This window comes from Pleurodeles waltl, chromosome 8 (assembly GCF_031143425.1).
Source record: "Pleurodeles waltl isolate 20211129_DDA chromosome 8, aPleWal1.hap1.20221129, whole genome shotgun sequence".
In the NCBI taxonomy this organism is placed as follows: Eukaryota; Metazoa; Chordata; class Amphibia; order Caudata; family Salamandridae; genus Pleurodeles; species Pleurodeles waltl.
In genome coordinates this window covers 80,447,089-80,468,807 of record NC_090447.1, presented here as the reverse complement: position 1 = coordinate 80,468,807, position 21,719 = coordinate 80,447,089, and the positions used below count along the sequence as shown (strand labels likewise).

At 43.9% G+C, this 21,719-nt stretch overlaps 1 protein-coding gene across 3 annotated transcripts in view; it reads right to left on the bottom strand.

The window, feature by feature from the left end:
- The window catches only part of PDE2A (phosphodiesterase 2A), a 1,588,440-nt gene that overhangs the window by 806,399 nt on the left and 760,322 nt on the right, over positions 1-21,719 (bottom strand). Inside the window, exon 1 of one of the 3 annotated variants that reach the window (XM_069203790.1) lies at positions 4,186-4,369. The exons of the other annotated variants lie outside the window; for them this stretch is intronic. Within the exon in view, the coding sequence (XP_069059891.1) occupies positions 4,186-4,275 (90 nt within the window). The 5' untranslated portion in view covers positions 4,276-4,369. Of the gene's footprint in view, positions 1-4,185; positions 4,370-21,719 lie in introns of those variants that run through there. 3 annotated transcript variants of the gene reach the window in all.

The window sequence follows — 21,719 nt, the reverse complement described above, 5'->3', positions numbered from 1 at the left end:
TTTCGTACCCTTGTATCTCTCTCGGGCGCACTGCAGCTCCGGTCTCTAGCAGGACTTAATGCACTGCATCAGAACTGACCGTCCTATATGTACTGCCCAGAACTGCCCGTCCTATATGCACTGTTTCAGAACTGCCCATCCTATATGCACTTTCCCAGAACTGCCCATCTTATATGCACTGTCTCTGAACTGCTCGTCCTATATGCACGGCCCAGAACTGCCTGTCGTATGTGAACTGTCTCAGAACTGCCCGTCCTATATGCACTGTCCAGAACTGCCCATCCTACATATACTGTCTTAGAACTACCCATCCTATATGCACTGTCTCAGAACTGCCCGTCCTATGTGCACTGTATCAGAACTGCCCGTCCTACATGCACTACCCAGAATCGCCCTTCATGCACTTTCCCAGAACTGCCCGTCCTACATGGACTTTCCCAGACCTGCCCGTCCTGTATGCGCTTTTCTCAGAACTGCCTCTCCTATATGCACTGAATCAGAACTGCCCGTCCTATATGCACTGAATCAGAACTGCCCGTCCTATATGTACAGTCTCAGAACTGCCTATCCTATGTGCACAATCTCAGAACTGCCCGTCCTATATGCACTGCCCAGAGCTGCCCGTCATGCACTTTCCCAGAACTACCCATCCTATATTGTATTGTATTGTAATAGTATTTATATAGCGCTTACTACTCCTGACGAGGCGTCGAAGTGCTTTTCGGCGAGTAGCACGCTACTCTGGAACCCATCAAGAATTAGTGATGAATTAGTATCGAGAAATATGAGTTCAGTTTTAGTATTATTATTAGTTAATTATGCACTTTCCCGCAACTGCCCTGGTCTCTAGCAGGACTTCATGCACTGCATCAGAACTGCCCGTCCTATATGCACTGTCTCAGAACTGCTCGGCCTATATGCACTGTCTCAGAACTGCCCGTCCTATATGCACTGTTTCAGAACTGCCAATCCTATATGGACTTTCCCAGACCTGCCCGTCCTACGTGCACTTTACCAGAACTGCCCATCTTATATGCACTGTCTCGGAACTGCCCGTCCTATATGCACTGCCCAGAACTGCCTGTCCTATGTGCACTGTCTCAGAACTGTCCGTCCTATATGCACTGTCCAGAACTGCCCGTCCTACATATACTGTCTCAGAACTGCCCATCCTATATGCACTGCATCAGAACTGCCCATCCTATATGCACTCTCAGAACTGCCCGTCCTATATGCACTGTATCAAAACTTCCCATTCTACATGCACTGCCCAGAACTGCCCTTCATGCACTTTCCCAGAACTGCCCGTCCTACATGTATTTTCCCAGGCCTGCCCGTCCTATATGCACTTTACCAGAACTGCCTCTCCTATATGCACTGTACCAGAGCTGCCCATCCTATATGCAGTCTCAGAACTGCACGTCCTATATGCACTGTATCAGAACTGACCGTCCTATATGTACTGTCTCAGAACTGCCTGTCCTATATGCACTGCCCAGAACTGCCTGTCCTATATGCACTGTCTCAGAACCGCCCGTCTTATAAGCATTTTCCCAGACCTGCCCGTCCTATATTGACTTTGTCACACCTGTCCGTGCTATATAGACTTTGTTAGACCTGCCCCTCCTATATGGGCTTTGTCAGACCTGTCCGTCCTATATGCACAGTCTCAGAACTGCACGTTCTATATGCACTGCCCAGAACTGCCCCTCCTATATGCACTGCCCAGACCTGCTCAGCCTACATGGACTTTGTTAGACCTGCCCGTCCTATATGGACTTTGTTAGACCTGCCCGTCCTATATGGACTTTGTCAGACCTGTCTGCCCTATATGCACAGCCTCAGAACTGCCCGTCCTATATGCACTGCCCAGAACTACCCATTCTACATGCACTGCCCAGAACTGCCCTTCATGCACTTTCCCAGAACTGCCCGTCCTACATGTATTTTCCCAGGCCTGTCCGTCCTATATGCACTTTACCAGAACTGCCTCTCCTATATGCACTGTATCAGAGCTGCCCATCCTATATGCAGTCTCAGAACTGCCCGTCCTATATGTACTGTCTCAGAACTGCCTGTCCTATATGCACTGCCCAGAATTGCCTCTCCTATATGCACTGCCCAGAACTGCCCGTCCTATATGCACTGTCTCAGAACCGCCCGTCTTATAAGCACTTTCCCAGACCTGCCCGTCCTATATTGACTTTGACAGACCTGTCCGTGCTATATAGACTTTGTTAGACCTGCCCCTCCTATATGGGCTTTGTCAGACCTGTCCGTCCTATATGCACAGTCTCAGAACTGCCCGTTCTATATGCACTGCCCAGTACTGCCCCTCCTATATGCACTGCCCAGACCTGCCCGTCCTACATGGACTTTGTTGGACCTGCCCGTCCTATATGGACTTTGTTAGACCTGCCCGTCCTATATGGGCTTTGTCAGACCTGTCTGTCCTAAATGGGCTTTGTCAGACCTGTCCATCCTATATGCACAGCCCCAGAACTGCCCCTCCTATATGCACTGCCCAGACCTGCCCGTCCTATTTGAACTTTCCCAGACCTGCCCGTCCTATAAGGACTTTGTTAGACCTGCCTGTCCTATATGGGCTTTGTCAGACCTGTCCGTCCTATATGCACTTTCCCAGAACTGCCCACTCTATATGCACTGCCCAGAACTGCCCATTCTATATGCACTGCCCAGAACTGCCTGTCCTAAGTGCACTGCCCAGAACTGCCCGTCCTATATGCACTGCCTAGAACTGCCCGTCCTATATGCACTTTCCCAGAACTGCCCATTCTATATGCACTATCCAGAACTGCCCGTCCCATATGTACTGCCTAGAACTGCCCGTCCTATATGCACTATCCAGAACTGCCCGTCCTATATACACTGCCTAGACCTGCCCGTCCTATATGCACTTTCCCAGAACTGCCCCTCCTATATGCACTGCCCAGACCTGCCCGTCCTATATGCACTTTCGTCCCCACATAAAGTTTCGAGTTTTCTTTTTGTCCCTCGCAGTTTCCTTGCCTATCAGACTGCCCCACACATCTCTTGGCTGCCCCTGGGCTCTCATACATTGTCTGCAAATATTCCCCATACATTCTGTGCCCACCCCATTGCACGCGCCCTCACTTGAGACACAACACACGAGATGCGCCTCACCCGTAAGGCATTCACTGTGCACCGCCGCACCGCGAACACATCACTAATAACGGATTTTTATAAAGCTCATCACGCCCCACTTCTACCCTCTGCAAGCGCTGCAACTAACAGGTAGTACTGCTACTCTGATTGCTGGTACTGATTTTACCGATCTGAAAAGGATAAAAGTCTGAGCCGGCCTTGCTGGGATTGGCACTCATGACCATGCAATCACCGCATGTTTCAGCGGTGAGCGTTCAACTAATTGTGCTCTGCTCCTGGCCACTTACTTCACTCTCCTCCCCCTCAGGTCTTCTTCTACCCCATCCTACTCCTTAAACCCCTGATGAGGGTCTGTCTCCAAGCCCCCAGAGGGCTTCTCCACCTGCTGACACCTCCCATTCATTATCTGCCACACTTCCCAGGTAGCCACGCCCCCTTGGATGTTTGCCGACATGTCCCAAGGCAGATACTGGCCTCCAAACCTCGAGAGTGCCACCAGGCTGTTACCCTTGCCCCCTACAAATAGTCCTTCCTCAGATACTCTCGGGGCTGTGTGCTCTCCTACACACCTTTAACCCACACCAATTATCCAACACCCACCTACTTCGTTCACAGATTATGGGAAGACACTTACCCATCACACTTATTTTGGGCCCAATCCCTCCCTTTGAATACTATCCCCTTTACCCATCACCCATGTTTTGGGCACAATCCCTCCCTTGGAATACTAGCCCCTTTGCCCATCAACTATATTTTGGGCCAAATCCCTCCCTCTGAATATTATCCCCTTTGCCCATCACCTATATTTTGGACCCAATCCTTCCTTTGGAATATTATCCCCTTTGCCCCTCAATAATGTTTTGGGCACAATCCCTCCCTTGGAATACTAGCCCCTTTGCCCATCCCCCATATATTCGCGCCAAAGAACAACAAGCTACATTTGGCTGGAATTGCAGAAAATGCCCGTCTTTATGACATCATTAACAGTCCTTCAACCATAAATACTAATGAAAAAGGTAAAATAGTTTGTGTATTCACCATTAATGTTGGGGCGGGAGTCATGTCTTCATCTCTGGGGACCACCTTGTCTCCAGGGTCTGACGGCTTCACTCTCCGGCAACAAAACATGGCAGCGTTGACCAGTTCTGTTTCCAGAGGTCAGCTGTCTGTCCTCTCCTGCCTTGGGCTTCCCCCTGGACCATCAGAGCCCAGTCTCCAAGAAGACGTCTTCCCCTTGGAGCTCCAACCTGTTCATCAAGAAGGTCCTCAGAAGAGAGGCGCTTTGGTCTTGGAGGTCCAGAGGTCCCCTCTGTCCTCTACTGAAGGTCGTGCAAACACATCTCTCGCCATCGGCCACCGCGCAACGAGCCCCTGCACGCAGCCCCAGTACGGTGACCAGGACGACCCATAAACCTTCCCATCGCCTTCAGCGCCACAGCTTTGAAAGTCATTTCCTAGGGAGGGATCTCTTTCTTGACCTAAGAGCCCTGGCTCAGGATGCTAGTGAAGAGCTCCTGCAACGGGGGAGGGCCGGCACCCCCACCGAAACCTGCACAGAGCGAGAAAGGAGCCCATTGGACAACACCTCCACGGCTCAATGACTTATTCCCATGCTGGTCAACCCTTCAGCACCATCCTTGGCCAGTGGCCAACAACCTCCGGTCCCACCACCATCCGCACACTGTGGCATGCTGTGGCAAGCGTCGATAAAAGGAGGTCAGAGCCGACGAGTGGTCATGTCAAGGCCGCTTCCTGTTGATGCGACATTGTTGAAGCGCACACACAGTGTTGTGGAATGTCGCAGGCGCTTGAAGGATTTCCCGTCCCCCTCGGACGCAACACTGGCTGCACAACAACAGCGGCGCGGATAAGGCGAGCGGCCACGTCCAGCCGGCCGCGGAGCCACACAGAGGAAATGAGAAGCGAGGGTCCTTGTGTTTATGGGCCCGGCCTGGTGACGGGTGGAGGTTGGGAGGAAGCGGCTGGTGATATATTGAGTGTGTGCATTGTGGAAGTAAAGCACACGGCCAGTGCACGTTTCAGCCTGGTCCTCTGAAGTTGTTACGAGGTAGTCCGTGCTTTAATATTCCTGTTGCATTGGTTTAAAGTGCCGTAGAGCAAGACTTTGCAATGCAGATGTCAAGATGCCGAGCTGGCTGTCGATGGCGTGGCTCCCCGAAGCCCTCCAACACACCGATTAACGTTTGTAGGTTGTTAAGAAATTGGATATTGTACAAAAATATTCATCACCCATGCTCTCACGCTGCCTCATTAGTGTCTGTGAAAACTGTAGTAATTCTGACTCGCCAAATGAGGTTAGTGCTTTAATATCTGCAACTATATGTGATGCTCTTTTCAAGCGCCTGGATGCCCGCACGGGTGACAAGCAGCGCTGTACAGACGCACCTTACATTACATGATTGGAGCCTGAACTGGCCTCTTTACCAGTAGAAAGTGAAACAATATACAGCTGATGCCTTGTTGAATTATTACAAGGATTCTATATGTTTTCTCTTAACAGAGATCTCATGTAGAAGTTAATACTTCCTTGCTGAACCCCATGGTAAGTGCATGGGCTCGTGCCAGAATCACCTAGGCTTAACAACGACGGCTGATTGGCCAGAGGGGTCTACGGTCATTACCGTGCCTCACAGACGAGCCAATGAGCTTTCGTTATTCATCCTTCACAGCATTTTTGTATTTTTCACCTGCCTTCTGCAGGTCACAGTTGTTACAAAAAAAGAAAAATACTCATTGCCTGTGTCCTTTTTGATTGCAAGAAGGAGTGCAAGAAAGGCATCCAGGCAAGCGCCTGGATAGTCTATCGGGTGATTAGCAGCGCTTTGTAAATCCTGATTGAATGAGTGATGGAAATTCTTGACTATATTTGCATCTCTGGTAATTACGCTGGGACCAATCCATTCTATTGTTATTCATCTCATCTGTACCTTTGTGATAGGGACCAACCAAATGCAAAGAAGTGTTGGCCGCTCCAGAACAGGGCCATCTAGGGTGGACCGGACTGGCCTCTCTGGACCGAGACAGAAGCAGGGTCATCTGTGTTTTGGGCCTCCTAGGCCTCGTAAGTGAGGGCAGCTTGCGTCCATAGCACTAGCAAGCTCGAGGCGTACATGTGGCCACGTCTACAACACCGAGGAAGACTGCGTTCATTTGTCGTTTTTAGGTCTGGCTTAAGAGCGCATGTGTCTGCAGCCATATTGCTAACTGTTCACACATTTTTTTCTCACCTCATAATATTGGCTGTTTGTTGAATCATTTTGCTGTGCATGAGGGACTAAAATGCACTCGACCAGCACAACGTCATTCTTTATCTTTTACATATAGTTTATAAAGAGGCAATCCGTTTTTATATTTGTATTTACTGCAAAAGGCTTTTAATATTATTTGTCAGGGTTTGAGGATTACCACAACCTCAGAGCATCATTCACACCTCCATTCTCAGTCCCTGAGCTTAGCTTCTTACTTCGTGTTTTCGAGACCATGTCTTTATTTTCTGTTCTCTGCTGCTCATTTGGATTTTTTTCTGCTCTCTGCCCTGCTTCTCTAGTTGACAAATCCCCTTGTTTGTCATTCTCAGCCTCTGGCACTTGATTCCCATTTCTGATGCCGTTCCACCTCCCACGCTGTCCCATCTGCCTCAACTGATGTAGTTGCAAGCGAATTCATTCAAGTGTCCGCCTGCCTCTTGTTACTGGAGATGTTTTGCTTCATTCATTCTCTTAAGTGCTTATTTCTTAGGATTGCCTCTTGGCACTAGAAAGCTGAAGGAGTATACTTGTGAGCTGAGGTGTCACCAGTTAACAGTAGAAAGTTAGTAAATTTTTGGAGTATTAAGCAGTCATTAATTTCTGTGTCTTAAACGATATCATTCTGCTTTTGTCTTGAAACAAATATGGATGTGCCTTTCTTTTACCCCCAGGATAAAACCACCATTTGGAATCAACTGGAATATTCACAAATCATACCATTTACTTTCAGAGATGCAATTCGTTTTTCAAAACTCCCTAAATCCTTCCTTTCTCCAATAATTAACCACTCTATTTCTATTGCCCTGCCATTACTCATTGCCGCTCATTCTTCACAGGAGAATCTCAAACAACTCCTGTATGGTATAATAAAAATATCAAATTAAATAATAGAGTTCTCGCCTGGAAAGAATGGATACATAAAGGTACTATAACCTTAGATCATTTAATTTCAGATAAAGGTCAACTCGATTTTCAAGATATTGAACACACATTTCACATTTCCTCTCACTATGCTGTACAGTACCAAATACCGCAAAAACATCCTCCATAACATTTTATCTCAATCTTCAAATTCACTCTCCCCTACACAGACACCATCCCAACCTTACAACTTTTTCTCACAAGTCAAAGTGTCCTTTATACACGAAATTCTTATAAATACCTACACTGTGAGACCAAAGTCTAAATAGAATTAGCATGGGAACACAATTACAATCAACAGTTTCCTCTAAATAGATGGAAAAAAATATGGTGAAAGCTCCACATAACATCCTGCTCAGCATCTACAACCCAAACATTATTTTATTTTATAATATTCTGTACTATACCCCTATGGATCTTTATAAATTTGACTTCACTAAAGACAACAAATGTTGGTTGTGGTCTCAAGAAAACAGTCACTAAATGCACATGTCTTTTGAATGATCTTTAGTTAAAACATTTTGGGTACAAGTTTGGGATAAAATGAATCAGATTTTGTCTACCGATATACCTCTTAGTATCCTACGTATTTTGTTGGGTAGTACCTCCTCTGTATGGCAATCCCAGATTATGCTTGGTAAATTTGTTGACCTACGTATCGCTAGTACACTGCAAATTATAACTTCTAATTGGAAAGATACCACAAAAATATCTGTTGTCGCTTGGTGGAATTTGATTCGTTATAATCACAGAATGGATTGTGCAAATGCTAATACTAATCAACTGCTAATCAAAAGAGACAAGCTATGGCTTCCTCTCACTTCTTTTCTTTCGCAACAAAAATCTTTTCGTAACACTGCCAATCCTGTTTTTGAAAGTCCTTGATTTTCTGTATAGAATTAATGGTTACTATATCATAAATATGTGATTTTCAATTTGCATTGTTTAGTTTTCTTTTCTTCTCTTTTCTCTCTTCTCTTTTATTTCTTTATTAAACCTTAATAAAATGCCACTATTTTATATTACAATATTACAATTCCTGTTGATTACGTAAAATGTTTTAGTAGGTAAGTTTATCTTTACATGTCTCTAGTTCAATACGCTTTTCTGCTTTTGCTCGGAAGTATGTAATGCAATTATATATATTTCCTATTGTACCATTGTATGCTGTTTTTCTTTAACTTTAATAAAGCATTATTAAACAATAAGCAGCATTAATGATCTGAAGGTGAAAAGAGAGAGTTGCAAGGAGGGGGATCCTGATTACAGAGTCACTGGGGACCTCCAGGTTCGCTTTTTATTCCAGAAGTATCTGAGGAGCATATCAGAAGGAGGGAAAGTGCTTCCAGGGAGCAGCACTCTTAAATGTTTGTAATAGAAAAAGGAAATTCATAACTTTAAAATATACACTTTGCAGTTCCCAGTGCCTTTAATCCAGTCTAAGGAACAAGTGTGGGGTCCTCCTTAGACTGCCTTCTGCTCTCTTTTTTGGGGGCTGGCATCCTGGGGTGTCCTTGGCCCTCTCTTGGGCGGTCACTGCAATGTTCTGTCCTTATGAGCTTGAGACGTGTGCCCACTTATCATCTTCTTCGTGGTAGGATCACTTTAAGTTTTCCATGGGTGTACTTTGAAAAGATCCCGTACTTTATATGTTTTCCTGCTTGGAAGACTGAAAGCCTATCACTGTGTAATAAAAAATGGTGTTCAGTGTTAGACTGAAGACATTAACAAGTTCTATATTTACAGATGCTTTTCATCACATAAAATAACTTTGTAAGTGGTGCGTATAATATATGTGTGGAAATGTTGCTGAACACAGTATAAACATTGTCTGCCATATTTATGAAGTAGTTGCATAGCTTTTGTGCCACGTAATGCGGTGCAAGTGTGACACGACTACCATTTATGAAGCCCACCAGGCCACCATATGTGGCCCTACGTGGCTTGATAAACTGAGAGTAACTCAATGCAGCGAAAATCGCTGTGCAAATCGCTTATGTGGGTGTCCCACGAAACACCAATGGAGCTCGACGCATTTCTAGATTTATCATCACTGATAGACCTGGGAATGCACCAAAACTGCTATGCCTCCCCAGGTGAGGTGTAACGAGGAGAAATATGTTTATTTCTCCTTGTTTTTTTCCTCTTCTATATGTGCTGCATTCTGCATCACACATAGAAAGAAGAAACTGCCTCAGGGGATTGTTTTTGTGCAGGAAGGTGGCCCTCCCTGCACAAAAACAACCCTGCTTACAATGCAGGCACCCTTGCACCATGGTGCAAGAGCTTATGCATTGGCGCTGGGTAGCACGCTGTGCTCCAATACTGGGAAAAGGCAGTATTGTGCTGTATTATTTTAATTACAGCACATTCCTGCCCTTTCTCTGTCATACAGCGCAGGAAGGTGAGTTGCTGCACTGCGCTGCGTGATTTCATCATACGTATGCCCCTATATATTCACCCAGGATACCATCAAACTGAAGAAAGTTAAGTGCCATAAACAAAAATAAATCCTATGAATAGGCCATCTCCATCTTTGCATGCAGATCTGAAACATCCTGTCTCCATCAGGCCCACAACTGCTCTTCTGGTTAGGAAAGATATGAAGGCACGCCTCTTTAAAAGAACACTACTCCTGACTTAATTAATAGTTTACCCCCTTTCACATGAGCCATCCTGTGCTCATTCTCTGATTGTAGCCCTGCCTTCCAGCCTGTGCAGCATTCTGCTGTCTTTCGGCTAAGGTTGTGCTACAGTAATATCAAATAAACACACTCATACTAGTCTAACCTGACTCCCACTATATATTGCAGAGATCCGTATGTTATTGGCAACCAGCATCTCACATTGTGTCCACATCTACTAAGGAAACTACACTGGGACATTCCAAAAGTGTTTGCCTTCATTGAGTGATGAAAGAAGAACAGCTTAGATTGAATTGGCCCATCGTTTTTAGTTCGAGCATAGCAGCGTGCAAGCGCTGCTTTTCCGACGTGTTGGTATGTATCTGGGCTTTTAACCACACCCACCGCACGCTCTTCACTATCACTCGTTCACGGGCTTGCCCTTCAAAAATCCTTTATTTTCGTTGGTAAATGCTTTATGTTTGTCCCTCCTTAGGGCAGTTTTGTTACCGCCTTGGCCCTCGCCCCTGTTACACGGCTGACTTTTGCCGATACATTTGACTTCCAGTAAACTTCTGTGTGCTGCTTCACGCTGTTGTCGTGGCGCTTTGAATCGGCTCGCTTATGTAAAAACTGTTTTACTTTTCATTTTCAATTTATGTGGCATGAAAAGTCCGGTTAGGAAATCACAACACTAATAGCGCTAACTCGAGCAAATGCGAGACCTATTGCATTGCAAATGCTTGTTTAAATAATATATCTTTACGGATGAGGTGGTCGACAATTCTAGTTATTAATTGCCCTGAATTTTAGGCCTGTGTCCTCAATAATCAGAGTTCAGTAGGCCCCTCAGGTCTCTGGGCCCCGGTGCTGCTGCACCAGCTGCACCAATGGAATCTACTTCTTTGCTCAAGTCTAGACAGATACATTGGAACTGATTTTTTTAACAGTGAAGACTAACTTGGTGTCTTTTTTAAAGATAACATTGACTCCAGGGTATCAGTAAATTACTGTTTGATTCCACAACATAGAAAAATACAAAAACTATAACTTTCACCAGAGAACACGTCCTATTTCTGAAAGAGTTAGTCAAAATGTGTAGACACTGAACAAATCTTTGCACTGAACAAACAAAACCAAACTGTTATTTGTTTCTAACTGTGATATAAAACTTAAAATGTGGTATAAATGTAGGTGTAGACCACTGCACGTCTGCTTGGAAAAGTCACTTGTACAAGTATACACAGTACTATGTTGTACACCGAAAAGTCACTTGTATAAGTATACACATGAGTATATTGTACACTGAAAAGTCACTTGTACAAGTATACACACAAGTATGTTGTACACTGAAAAGTCACTTGTACATGTATAAATATGAGTATATGGTGCATTAAAAAGTCACTTGTACAAGTATACACACTACTATGTTGTACACTGGAAAGTCACTTGTATAAGTATAAACGTGAGTATATTGTACACCGAAAAGTCACTTGTACACGTATACACACAAGTATGTTGTACACCGAAAAGTCACTTGTACATGAATAAATACGAGTATATGGTGCATTAAAAAGTCACTTGTACAAGTATACACACAAGTATGATGTACATCGAAAAGTCACTTGTATAAGTATAAACATGAGTATATTGTACACTGAAAAGTCACTTGTACATGTATAAACAGGAGTTTATGGTGTGTTAAAAAGTCACTTGTACAAGTATACACACAAGAATGTTGTACACAGTAAAGTCACTTGTACATGTATAAATACGAGTATATGGTGCATTAAAAAGTCACTTGTACAAGTAGAAATATGAGTATATTGTAACGAAAATTCACTTGTGTAAGTATAAACACGAGCATATCGTACACCGAAAAGTCACTTGACAATGTATAAATACAAGTATATGGCGCATTAAAAAGTCACTTGTACAAGTATACACACAAGTATGTTGTACACTGAAAAGTCAGTTGTACATGTATAAATATGAGTAAATGGTGCATTAAAAAGTCACTTGTACAACTATAAATATGAGTATATTGTACACCGAAAAGTCACTTGTACATGTACAAATACGAGTATGTTGTACACTGAAAAGTCACTTGTACAAGTATAAGCACGAGTATGTTGTACACCGAAAAGTCACTTGTACATATATACATACAAGGCTTTGATGCATTAAGAAGTCACCTGTATAAGTATATGCATGAGTATATTGTACACCGAAAAGTCACTTGTACATGTATAAGTACGAGTACATGGTGCATTATAAAGTCACTTGTACAAGTATACACACAAGTATTTTGTACAGTGAAAAGTCACTTGTACATGAATAAATACGAGTAAAGGGTGCATTAAAAAGTCACTTGAACAAGTATACACAAAAGTATGTTGTACATCGAAAAGCCACTTGTATAATTATAAACATGAGTATGTTGTACACCAAAACGTCACTTGTATAAGTATAAACATGAGTATATTGTACACTGAAAAGTCACTTGTACATATATAAATACGAGTCTTTGGTGCATTAAAAAGTCACCTGTATAAGTATACACACGAGTATGTTGTACACCGAAAAGTCATTTGTACATATATAAATACGAGTCTTTGGTGCATTAAAAAGTCACCTATATAAGTATACACACGAGTATACTGTACACCGAAAAGTCACTTGTACATGTATAAGTACGAGCACATGGTGCATTATAAAGTCACCTGTATAAGTATACACATAGGTATATTGTACACTGAATAGTCACTGGAACAAGTATAAACACGAGTATATTGTGCACTAAAAAGTCACTTGTACAAGTATACACACGACTCTGTTGTACACCAAAAAGCCATCTGGACAAGTATGCACACGAGTACGCTGTCCACCGAAAAGTCAGAGTGTGCAGAATGATTCGTGTTTCTCGTTTCCACGCTTCCTGCAGAGCACAATAACATGATGCACTTAAAGGAAGTTTGGGATCTTTTAATACACTCTGCGCTGTTGTACATGATTCAGCGGAATGTGTAAGAGACAAAAATACTGTGGATGCTGCAAGGACACGGTGTCCTCAAAACTGTTCAGGGATTAAACAGGTACCAGAAAAACGGCCTCTCAGGAGAATAGAGAGTGGTGGATGGATGTTTGGACATAGTCTTAATCCAAAAGAGGCATCCTGGCCCTCACTGCTAAGCCATAACACCTGTGCATGGGATTGTTCCACAAGGGGAGGGACTAGAATAATTTGCATATGCTTGGTCCCTGTCTGCAGTGGCATATTGATAAAAAACTGAAAGACTGGAAGGCAGCTCAGTGTAATTAAGCCGGGTTAGATTTGGGGCGAACAGCAACTCATGAAGGTGTTTTAACACCAGTGAGAAGGGATCACAGAGGGCTTTGTGAATACCTAAAAATGTGTGTGTCTGAAAACTTACAATGTGTTTCCAGCCTTGCGATGCACACTCCCCACCCTGCTCGTTCATTTACTCCTGAGAACCTTTGTGTAAGTAAATCCACGTACACCTACAAAAACAATTTTTCTGAAATAGAAAACTGGGTTTCCACTTCTACCTAAGGCAATCTGTGCTTACCACTTAGTAATTTACAATGTGCAGGTAGCTCTGAGACTGTGACCTGTAGCATCTAATCCCAGCATCATTTAGCAGGCCTGTGACATCCAAAATGAATGTCACTGAATTTAACAATAGAAGCATGTGAGCAGTGGTTTCTGGTGCGGACCACCCGCACTTATTTTTAAGGGAAGAACAGAACGGTAGAATGGGTCATAAAGGGAGAAAACAGAAAGCTGCAAGAGTGAGCTGAAGGGGCAGGGAGTGGCTGTAATGGATTAAGAGTCTCAGGATATTTTTAGGATTAGGCTGCCTCAGTATTCTGTGCTCGCACACAGCCGTATGTTTCAGAGGAAAGCTCTGGGCACTGGCACGTTATTATTTACAAATTAAGTACTGAGGATACGAGTCTCTTAAAAAATGTAGAGGATGGGGGCTCATGTTGCGCTAGTGATAATTGGGAAACAAAACCAACCGTAAGGCACCTGCCATGCCCATATTGTTCTGAAATAGTGCTGGGTCACTGACAGGGGTAAAATCACCGTGGTGTCCACCAATTCCCATTCCATAAAAGAAGTGCACGCGGAGTGTGGAAATGACAGTATTTATGACTGAAAATCAGACCAGACACCATCTGGTGTTTAAATCTGTCAAAGCCTAACCAGTTTCCAAAGCTTAAAGTTCGGCTGCGTATGCTCGCTGCGCGGAGGTGGTGTCAGAGGGATGGTCTTTGTGCCAAAATTATTGGCCACTCCCCTTCAGGCCACTCCTTCATTTCTAGACATTGGTATTGCCGCTGAAAATGACTTGTTCTGCCAGTGATCTTTATACCACGGCCACAATCACCACTGGCACTGTTTACCACTGATGGTAATGCTAGTCTGCCTGCAGCAAAACTGAATAGCAATACCACATACATTACCGCCCTACATAGAGCTCCAATGTCGTCAGAGTGGTAATTTTCCAGGGCCACGCTTTTTCTGGTGGAGGACCCTGCATACACAAATGTGATGATTCAAGCAACAGGCAATCGTGGTTGAATGAGATATCTCAGAAGCACCAAGGCGCTATATGGCAATATTCATGTATGCCATGGTTGTGGGGCTGACATGGTCCATGTTCAAGGCACACAATAGAGAACAAGCACTTATGCATATTTATTTATATACTTTATTTACTAACAAGTTTGTTTATATAGACAAGACCCTATGGGGCCTGAGGGGTCTATGTAGGGGCAAGTGTCATAAATATTTTCAGAACTGTGTGCATTATTGACAGAAATATTCGGTGACCCCTTGAGAATTGTTTCTAGTGCATCCAGTCTGTAGCCTGTTAGTTTTCTAACCCATAAGCAGCTCCCCTGAAACTAAGTAGTGACGACTCCACTTACATTTTTAGAAACGGTTGTTTTCACTTTTGTGTATTTAGTTCCCTTGATATTTTTAACCAGGGAACTGAGGGAATTAAATCCATCTGCATGCAACCGGAACCAGTAAAACCCATCTGCAACTAGTCAAATGCAATTTCTGCCATTTTTAGCCAGGGGAGGAATATACTCCCAGCCTCAGCAATACTCTTCCCCTACTTCAAGACTGCCCATGTAGCTCAAATGTCTCTGTCTGGCCTCTTCTCACCCTCTTGCCAATGAGATCACTGACAGGCCTGCCAGGGGTAATACTCCAATAACTGAAGAGGTTTTCAGTACTTGGATGCAAGGTGATACCCTCAGGCTCTGTTGGTGGTCATGGCATAACAAAATGACTTCAAATTTACAAAAATAGTAAAAGTGTACTTTAATGTTGATAGTAAATATGTCCACTATTACTTCCACTCTAACATCAAAGTTGAGTTATACTACATTGCTGATGTCCCAATTATACTCTGCAATGGTGAGATGGCAGATACAAGTCATTCCATTTGTAAGCCTCTTTGTTTTTTTAGTTTGGCTAGAAGAATTCTTTTTCTTGGCTCTTAATAAGCTAAGCCACAAATTGCACCAGGTGAGGAGGGCAAGGGGGTCTGAACTTTTTAGAAAGGTTTGACCCCTCAAGACGTTTTAGGTCTTATCTACAGACAGCATTTAGCGTCAGTGATCTACGTCGGACAATAACAGTACTTAAAGCGGGATCTGGGTCAACCCATTGCTAACCATTGGTTGGATTCCTGTCACTCTTATTTCCCTGTTTCTTTTGTGATGGCTTTTCTACCCCTTCTTGTGTTTCTCCTTCACTTGGAGCATAGCCTATTTACCATCCCTTTGTATGAATGATGTCATGCATTGTTTAACTGCTTATATTCAGTGAACTACTTATTTCGTTTGCTTGTATCACTCTGTAGGAGCGCGTGGTTCTTGCTGTCACCCTCATGTGCTGTTTCCTTCCTCAAATCTCCCCCATCGTGCTGTCTTCTTTCGTTGGTTACTTCCCCTCTCAATTTTACTTTTTTTAATGTTTCAAAAGCCCACTCCTCTCTCAAACCTCCTCTGTTACTCCTTCAATACTGTGTGCCCAGTGGCTTCCCATCCTTGTCCACCGGCTCCTCTGTTGCTTCCCCTCCACTCCTCGTAAAGTTATTTTTCTTACTTTAGTTTTTGGAGGGCTTGCCATCAGCAATTCGCTCCCTGGGAGCTCCTTTCTTAAGAATCCACCTTCACACACATTGTATTATTTTTTAGGTTGATAGCACAAGTGCTCTGATGTGTTGTAATCTATCTGTGGGCTTCTAACCACGCCCACCGCACACTCATCACTATTACTCATTCGTGGGCTTGCCTTTCAAACGTCATTTCTCATCATTGGTAAGTGTTTTACGTTTGACCCTCCTCGGGGTGATTTTGTCACCGCCTTGGCCATCGACCCTGTTACATGGACATTGCACTTTTGCCGATACGTTTGACTGCGAGCAAACTACTTTTGCCTTTTGTGTGTCTCGTTCGCGTTCATGCTCATGGCAGCAGTGGAGCTTTGAATTGTCTTGCTTATGTCAACTGCTTTACTTTTCATTTTCAATTTATGTGGCAAGAAAAGTCCAGTAAGGAATTAACAAAACTAATAGCTCTAACTCGAGCAAACGCAAGACCCATTGCATTGCAAATGCTTGTTTTATTTCCTGTTCCAAAATGGGTGTCTGCCGTCTTGCAGCAGTAAATAAACAACCACTGGCTAAAAGAACAGATCTCGCCTTTGAAATGCAATAGCTGGCATGGTGCTTTGCTAATGCTTGTTGCTGAACAGCACAGGTAAAAAGGAACCAAAAAACAGGCCTTTAAGGAAGCCAAAAGATGAGATGTTTACATGATGAAACACATTAGGGAAGGTGAAACAGAGATCAATACTTGGAAGAGTAATCTTACTCTTAGTGTATGACAACATTTCTGATGAGGAGTTTGGGGATGAAAGTGGCCACCTAATTTGTCTCGTGATTTTCATCAGAGCATCTAACACTTTTGAAATCAGGTTCTAATTCATTTTCACTTGCTTAGCTAAAAGGGTTTCTACACCCATATATAAATTAGAATGCAGTGTAGAATGTGAAGTTTAAAACTACTCTTTAAAAGCTGAACAAAGTAATAATTCAGCTGGTGTATTTACCAGTCTGTCTTGCTGACATTATCAAGTTAAGGGCATCGATTTCCCTTTGTGAGCCCAGCGGCAGCACTGATCTCTAACAGAACCGAGGATGCATGAAAGTGAAATTTTAGTTTTTTCTATATTCCCTGCCCAAACCTTGTTCCCTGCCCTTTCTTGCTCCCACCTTCATCCTCTGGAGAAAACAAAAACGCGAGGCAGATATAAAACGCAACTATAGATCAGAGCAACAGATGGAGAAAAATACATGAAAATGTTAGCAAACAATTCTACAATTAGCAAACAATTCAGCAGGACCTCCTGCCTGCATAAAAAAACCTACTCTCCAGGGACACCTTTCATGGGAGTGAGGCACGGAGTACTGTTGTTGATGCTGCATCATGCATGAGCATCTGCTGTGGCACAAACCCATCGATTTAGTCTTGGAGTGGGCAGCAAAAATCTAAATTACCCCAGGCTGTTTGTTACAAGGTGCCCTGACAGTGAGTAACACTTCTCTGCAGTACCACAGATTGCTATTATGTGTCGCAAGATTGTGCGTCACGAGCCTGCAGTACCGCAGGCTGCAACTAGGTGTCCTAAAACTGAGCATCACAAGCCTGCAGTACCACAGGCTGCACTAGGTGTCCTAAAACTGAGCATCACGAGCCTGCAGTACCACAGGGTGCTACTAGGTGTCCTAAAACTGAGCATCACAAGCCTGCAGTACCACAGGCTGGTACCAGGTGCCCTAAAATTGAGCATCACAAGCCTGCAGTACCACAGGCTGCAACTAGGTGTCCTAAAATTGAGCATCGCAAGCCTGCAGTACCACATGCTGGTATTGAGTTTCCTAAGATTGAGCATCACAAGCCTGCAGTACCACAGGCTGGCACTAGGTGTCTTAAGATTGAGCATCACAAGCCTGCAGTACCACAGGCTGGCACTAGGTGTCCTAAGATTGAGCATCACACGCCTGCAGTACCACACACTGCTACTAGGTGTTCTAAGGTTGAGCATCACAAGCCTGCAGTACCACAGATGGGTACTAGGCGTCCTAAGATTGAGCATCACAAGCCTGCAGTACCACAGACTGGTACTAGGTGTCCTAAGATTGAGCTTCACAAGCCTGCAGTACCACACCCTGCTAATAGGTGTCCCGAGATTGAGTATCACAAGCTAGAATTACCACAGGGTGGTACTATGGGTCCTAAGATTGAACATCAGAAGCCTGCAGTTCTGCATGCTGGTACTGGGTGCCCTAAGATTGAGCATCACAAGCCTGCAGTACCGCATGCTGCTACTGAGTGTCCAAGGATTGAGCATCACAAGCCTGCAGTACCACACACTGCTTCTAGGTGTCCTAAAGTTGAGCATCACAAGCCTGCAGTACCACAGGCTGGCACTGGGTGTCCTAGGATTGAGCATCACAAGCCTGCAGTACCACACACTGCTTCTAGGTTTCCTAAGGTTGAGCATCACAAGCCTGCAGTACCACAGGCTGGCAGTAGGTGTCCTGAGACGGACTGCTCATTTTCCTTAACTGACAAATTTGGGAGCACCATGATATATAGTAAAAGTCCCATTGTGTGATGTACAAAAACAAAACATCCCCACTAGTAACTTGCTATAATGTCTCAAAATATGATAATACTATTGTCTACAATGGCTTTCAACATAATAGTATTTACATCAAGCAAAAGATGTCACGGTAAAATATAAGAAAGTCTCTTCCTGGAAACATACAGTTTATATGTAAAGAGTCTCACATTTTCACATGACATAGTTTTCTTGATTTAAAGGACAGTATGTTGAAGGCCACTGCCTGCAAGTGTGGCTGCGGGCAGGCGGTGTTAATATCTTTCATTTTATACCCAGATGGTGAAGAGCTTCACTCTACAATGCATTATTGTATGGTTACACTCATTCACTAAAAGTTGTAATTAGCTAAAAGAACCACCTCTTTGTAAACAATGCTGTCCATCTCCTAAGCCCCTGAATAGTATGCACTTTATGAGAGAGGATGCTGCCAGCCCTCGTGATTATTATGTTTTGTTCCTTATGGGTTTTAGACCCAGAGCTAAATGTCACAGTTAAAAAAAAAAGAACCTCAACTGCAAAATGCCTGGAAAAATGACCACAAACGTCTGTACTTCTTTCTGTGTTTGAAGAAATACTTCTTAATTGGCTGATGGCATGCACGGTCCATAATTGAGGCTCAGACTCCAGAAAGGGTCAGCTAAACCAATGATCGAGTGAGTGATTATATTATGTAAACCAAATAGTTTTAAAGAAAGTAATGATTAAAAAACAAGCAGGATGAAAACACAACCTCGCCTTTGATAATTGGCACAGGCTCTCCCAGAGTACTGCTGTGAGGAAACCCTTGCGCCAGAGATCAGATGGAAATAGTCAGTACCAGGCCATTGCTTAGATTTGTTTTAGTGCCATTTCCCCTTTAATTGCAGTTTTGCGTGCATGCGTAAAATCAGTGCTTAATTTGTAAGAGAAAGAGTGCCGGTGCCCAAAGCTCTGACCAGAAGTCCGTGGCTGGTGCAATGAAACATCGCCAGGCGAACCCCAAGGCTGTTAGTGCTAATTCCAACACCACACTCTCCCTCCTCCGTTATCTCACTCTTGCTGGTCCCTGCTTCCTCACTGTGCAGCATATTTTCTGTCTTTTTCTTCCTCCATCTTTCTGATTTCTGTGTTTTTAACTCCCCTGCCATTCACAATTATCTGATGCAGAAAAATAAGTGCCTGCCCCCCAAAATAAGTGCCGGTGGCCCCCACTGGCAACCACCGGCTCAAATTAAGCACTGCATAAATAACTATATTAAAATTTGAGGACATTCCTTTGCAGCTTAATTTACATTTGAGCACAGTAGTAACTCTGGCCAAACAATACAGAAGGAGCATCGACAAGAATATGAGGGGGGGGTCAACATGAAGGCACGGTGGGGAGAGACGGGCAGGAGAAAGCAACACAGAGAATGTGGGGGGTTTCAGTGAGCGAGCAGTGTACTAGGAAAAGAGTCTGAAAACATATGTATTCATAGAGGGATAAAAAAAAAAGAAGAACCCGGAATGTAAAGAAGTGTAAGGAAACAAGTCATCCAACCAAAATGACAGTAACAAAACTAAGCTTCAGGAGAAAACAAACACCAGAAAAGAAAGACAAGCCATTGAATAAGAAACAAGCAAATGAGAGGGACAAGAAAACCAAAGATTTGTAAGTAACGGACTGACTCTAAGCCCACTGTTGGTTTCTGGTATGGGCCACAAGAGGTCTTTTGATAACAGACTGCTGAAAGCGGTTAGTAGATGAGACCTAAATAGGAACAAAATGATGGCCCCGTCATACCATATGCATGCATGCATGGTGATGCATGTGCTTGGATGCAGTGGCGGCTGGCAACTACGGTGATTGGAGGGACGGGGAAGTGGGTAGAGGGTAGTTGATACAATAAAAACATAAAGAAAAGAAATAAAAATTGACTTACCGTCTTGGCTGCAAACACGTCCTCCGTGCCGGTCCTCTTCTTCCATCAAGTCACATCCAGGGCTCCCTTAACCAATCTTGGTGCTGCTCTCGTGCTGTTATCCAGCATAAGTGAAGGCCAAGATTGGAGGGAGCGGCCTCTCTCGGTGCTCCCCGTGACCCTGGAGGCTTGTGCATGCTCTGAACCCAGCAGGGTTGAGAGGTTTATAGTGCGCATGTCAGGCTAGCTGTTTCCAGACGGCTTGCCAAAGTGACATGCGCACTATAAACGAGTGCACAGGCAGCCCTGCCCACCACTGCTGAAACTGAGCAGGCCCCACCCCGTCCTGACACTCCGTTCAGGAGGAGTTGACAAACGTCAAAATGGAAATAAATTAACTTTATTACCATTTTATTTTTCGTCTTTGGGGTTTTCTGGGAGTATTTTTAGTGGGGCAACGCTCCTCCGCTATAATGGAGGAGCCACCCCATTGGATGTGTATATCACACTGAGCCGCCATGGCGTCATGATGTGTAAACATACATGCGTGATGATGCCTGCACAGGTAGATAGCTTCACTCTTTTTTTGCTTTTTGATTCTTTTCATAATTTTTTCTGTTTGTCGATGCAGAACCAAATTAAAAAGCCACTAGGCGTACAATGGCAAAGCTGTCTTACCCAATGCTTGTTTGAAAATGGTACTGGTTGGTTTTTCCTGAAAAAATTGGAAAGGTGGCGATTGAAAAGCTTACCCACGATGAGTGTTACAACAGTTTTCAAGAGGAATTATTGAAATATGCTAATATTGAAGGATCTGGCCCAGAGCCCAGGAGAATTATTGCACTGAACTGACAAGTCATGCAAGAAGTAACAAACCATGCAAGTGCCTAGAGGCTCGCTTCGGGCTGCATGGGCAGAAGAGAAATCTGTCTGTGCAACCCAGGCTAAAACTCAGATGAGGCTTTGCGGCGCTCTTTACTCACACCTGCGCCCTACAAAACTCGGCCAGCTCAGCTCATGCATTTAGAGGCACCGCGGTTCTCACAGTATAAAATGAAAGTTCAAAAATGTAAACAAAACTAGATTAGCTGCGTTTCGTTTTGTAACATTGTGTACGCTCATTTTAATGGCTTAAAAGCTT